We start from the raw sequence: 3,497 nt of genomic DNA on the forward strand, positions 1-3,497 counted from the left end.
GTTTAGTAGCTATAAATTTCACTAGGTACTGTATAATATTCTAATCACATAAAAAAAAAATCCTCTTTTTATTCCTCTTTTTTTATTTTCACGAACTAGTCTTAGCTGTGACTAAATAATGAGTATTTAATGATACAAGGAAGGAAAAAACACTTTTTTTAAATGCATGAGCGCCCCAGGCTCCCCACTTCATTTAAAGTACGTACATTCACTCATGCTGCACAAAATCTCATAAATCAAATACAGTTGCATCTAGATATATTATATCAAATTAAATAATGTAATATTAAAATTTACAAATTAAATTAAAGAAATATGTTTTTTCTATTTTATTTTATGTGATATTATTATTATTATCTAAGGTAAAAAATAGTTTGCACTGCAACTTTTACTCCTTCGGAATACCCCATAAGGGAATTTTTTTCTACTCCCCCCAATCTTCACTTTACGCCACGCCGACTCCCCTTAAGTCATAAGGCGTACTATGATCGTTCGGGAGACATGGGCCCACGCGCTACACACAAGAATGAATTGTTATGCGGTCGGTAAACTCTTTCCTTTCTGCGGGCAGCCTATCAAATCGGATCACGTATTTTTGAATATGTCACGTTTATTAAATATGAGTAACTATTATGACTTATTACACTTTTATGAGGTTTTAAAATTTATAAGAGTTTTATTTAGAAGTACATAAAATAATATGGATGAAATACTAATTAACTTTCAGGCTATAGTGAGAGGGATAATATCTCTAAAACTCTTAATTAGAGGTATTGGGTTATAACTTTTGAAATAGCTAATTCTCGTTAGAAAGCATTTCCCTTTAAAATACTCCTATGCCATGTGAATGTGAATTAATGAGTCAATAAGTCTTGAATGCCAAATGATCAAATCAAAAGAACTTTATTAGAAAATAAAAATAATAGAGTATGTAATAGATACATAATGCAGAGAGTACTACTTTTATCACTTTGATACAAACATTTGATAACTTTTTCCCCCCTCTTCCTTTCATGAGAAGCAAACTATTGCCTTTTCATTATTTAGAGAGAGAAAGTGAATATAAAGTAAGCTAGCATCATACTCCAGAAGACAGCAGAGCATGGAGCAAAACATGCAAACCGCTGTCGTATTATTACTCTTATTCACCATCTCCATACTTTCCTCAAAACCACACGGCAGAGAGCTCCGTCCATCAGAGCACGGCTTGCCATATCAACAGTCGTCAAATATTCCGACCGCAAAAGCCGACGATCCACAATTGCATTCGTTCTTCGCCGGCGCTGGAGGGAAATCGCCGCCATCATCGGCGCTACCGGAGGCGAGGAACTTGACGTGGTGGAATAATACCGGCAATAACGGAGATGAAATGTCACGTGACAGCAACCGGAAAGATCACGTGAGAGAAGTGCTATTGGTTTCCAGCTTGGTTTGTGGAGCAGCTGGTGTCGTCTTGCTGGCCGTTTCCGGGTTTGTTTTCGTCGTTAGGCTCCGAAAGAAAAGGCAAAGAGAAACGTCGTTGTCAACGTTAGGTTCAACGTCAGTAGCTAACGTCGTCAACAAATGAACTAGTGCTTGTAATCCGAAAGGATAAGGCTTTAGTTTCACTTTCTTTTTTAATTATTGTGGGTATGTATACATGGACGTACATAATTCATAAATTAACAATTGAGATTCACTTTACCCTTTTTTTCCTTGCTTAAATTGGTTGATGTGCCGATGATTTATCTGTGCTTACTTCAGTATATAATAAGATCTCTAAAAAAGTAGAGCTACATGTTGTATGTTACAGCAGAATCAGATTGATTTTGCTAAGCATAAAGCTTAAGCTGATCTCTCAGTAGTGTTTGTTCAGTTGTATTATATTGGTAAGTGCAGTACTTTAGGGGAAAGGAAAAGAAGAAGCGAGAAACAGTTAGATGAAGTAGAAGAAAACAAAATATATATATATATATATATATATACTATAAAACAATATCAGTGTTTTTATAAATTCTCGTAATCTAATAAATGAGCGTGGGGGTGGTGGCCGGGTTATCCTTACAGATAGATAATAAAATAAATCCAACGTCTTTGAATTTGTGAAATAAAATTCGAAGTCATCTGGCTTCATTGCATTGTCGTGCAAATTGATATCTTGCATGCAATTCCTGACCCTGTGGGAAGCCATGTGATTGCTGAAACTTCAAATCATTATCATAATAGAATTGGGAAATTTACCCTTAAATTATGTGAAAAGGTTTAAATTGGGGTTAATTATTCCCTCACGAAATTACAAAATTAGTACACATTTGCCCTTATTGACTAATAAAATTACAGCACCAAAGATCACCTTCTCCATAAACAAGTTTGTCATTAATTTCTGGTCTTAGAACTTGAAAATGGGGTCTTCTTTTATTCTGAGTCTGAGGCACCATAAGCTCCCCCACTCTATCACCAAATCCATTTATTTATTTATTTATTTTACTTGTATTTCCCCTTCCTCCATTTCCGTTTCTATCGATAAAGAGCAAAACAACATAGCTCCCGACAAATTATAAGAGAAAGCCAAATGAACATGATTTTCTTGATAATGGACATGGTTTCTTCAGAACCAATTATTAATGAACATGATAACCAAATCCACAGCCGCTGTTGGACTTTAATTATGAATAAATATTCATATTGAATTCTGAATCAATAATTTGTACTTGTTTCGTAAATGTTTTAGCACATACACAGTCCGAGCCAAAGTTTTAAGCATCCGATCCACGGATCTCTACAATACCATCACAATTTTGGCCAACATTTCTTATTAATTAGCGTCCTTTCAGCATTTCCACTCATAGTATTGATTCTTCCTCTTGAACACACTATTATAGCCATGTCAATGAGCTGTTTACCTATACAATTTGAGGCAAAGATAAAGACATTTCATCTCTATTTTCGTAACAACCATAGCAGTACATGATATATTGCAAGGCACATTCTGCTTGCTGCTTGCTGTTGACCGTGAATTTCAACTATCAATTTTTGAACATTTATAGTAGAGATATCCTCAATTATGGACACCATATATATCTCTAGTTGAGTTCTTGAAAACCTCATTTTTCTCATTATTTTAGTTGGAAGAAAGAGAAGAGGATATTGTTTTGTTTACAGGGTAAGATTACGAAATCAAAGTTTCAGCAGAAGCTGCATAATAAAAGGGAGGAGAGGTTGACTACGAGAAGCAGCTCTCTTTACTTTCTTCAACCATTTGTTTGACTCCATTTCCCTGAGCTCGAACCCTATACCTCTGGTTAAGGATGAAAAAATCATATTACACTCCTTGGTAATTGCTATATATGATGATTTGAGGAAAGCGAACCCCAGTTGATCAATTTTGCTACTAGCTCTCTTCAAAGTTCAAACTCATTTCTCTGCTAAGCACTTGCTAGGTTTAGTGGTGGAAATTGATGAGGGATTTTAGTTGAGAACATAGTTTTGCCCAAAATGACTTGGATTCATGTGCATAA

General features: G+C 35.1%; 1 protein-coding gene across 1 annotated transcript; it reads left to right on the forward strand.

The window, feature by feature from the left end:
- The first annotated feature begins 962 nt into the window (after positions 1–962).
- On the forward strand, positions 963–1,689 carry LOC109217423. Its single transcript, XM_019381662.1, has one exon. The coding sequence runs from the start codon at positions 1,103–1,105 to the stop codon at positions 1,565–1,567; it is 465 nt and encodes a 154-aa protein (XP_019237207.1). The 5' UTR covers positions 963–1,102; the 3' UTR covers positions 1,568–1,689.
- The last annotated feature ends 1,808 nt before the right edge of the window (positions 1,690–3,497 follow it).

Source organism: Nicotiana attenuata, unplaced genomic scaffold (assembly GCF_001879085.1).
Source record: "Nicotiana attenuata strain UT unplaced genomic scaffold, NIATTr2, whole genome shotgun sequence".
Classification (NCBI taxonomy): Eukaryota; Viridiplantae; Streptophyta; class Magnoliopsida; order Solanales; family Solanaceae; genus Nicotiana; species Nicotiana attenuata.

Excerpts from the sequence above, each read along its gene's own strand:
- LOC109217423 (XM_019381662.1), top strand. The coding sequence starts at position 1,103 with ATGGAGCAAAACATGCAAACCGCTGTCGTATTATTACTCTTATTCACC.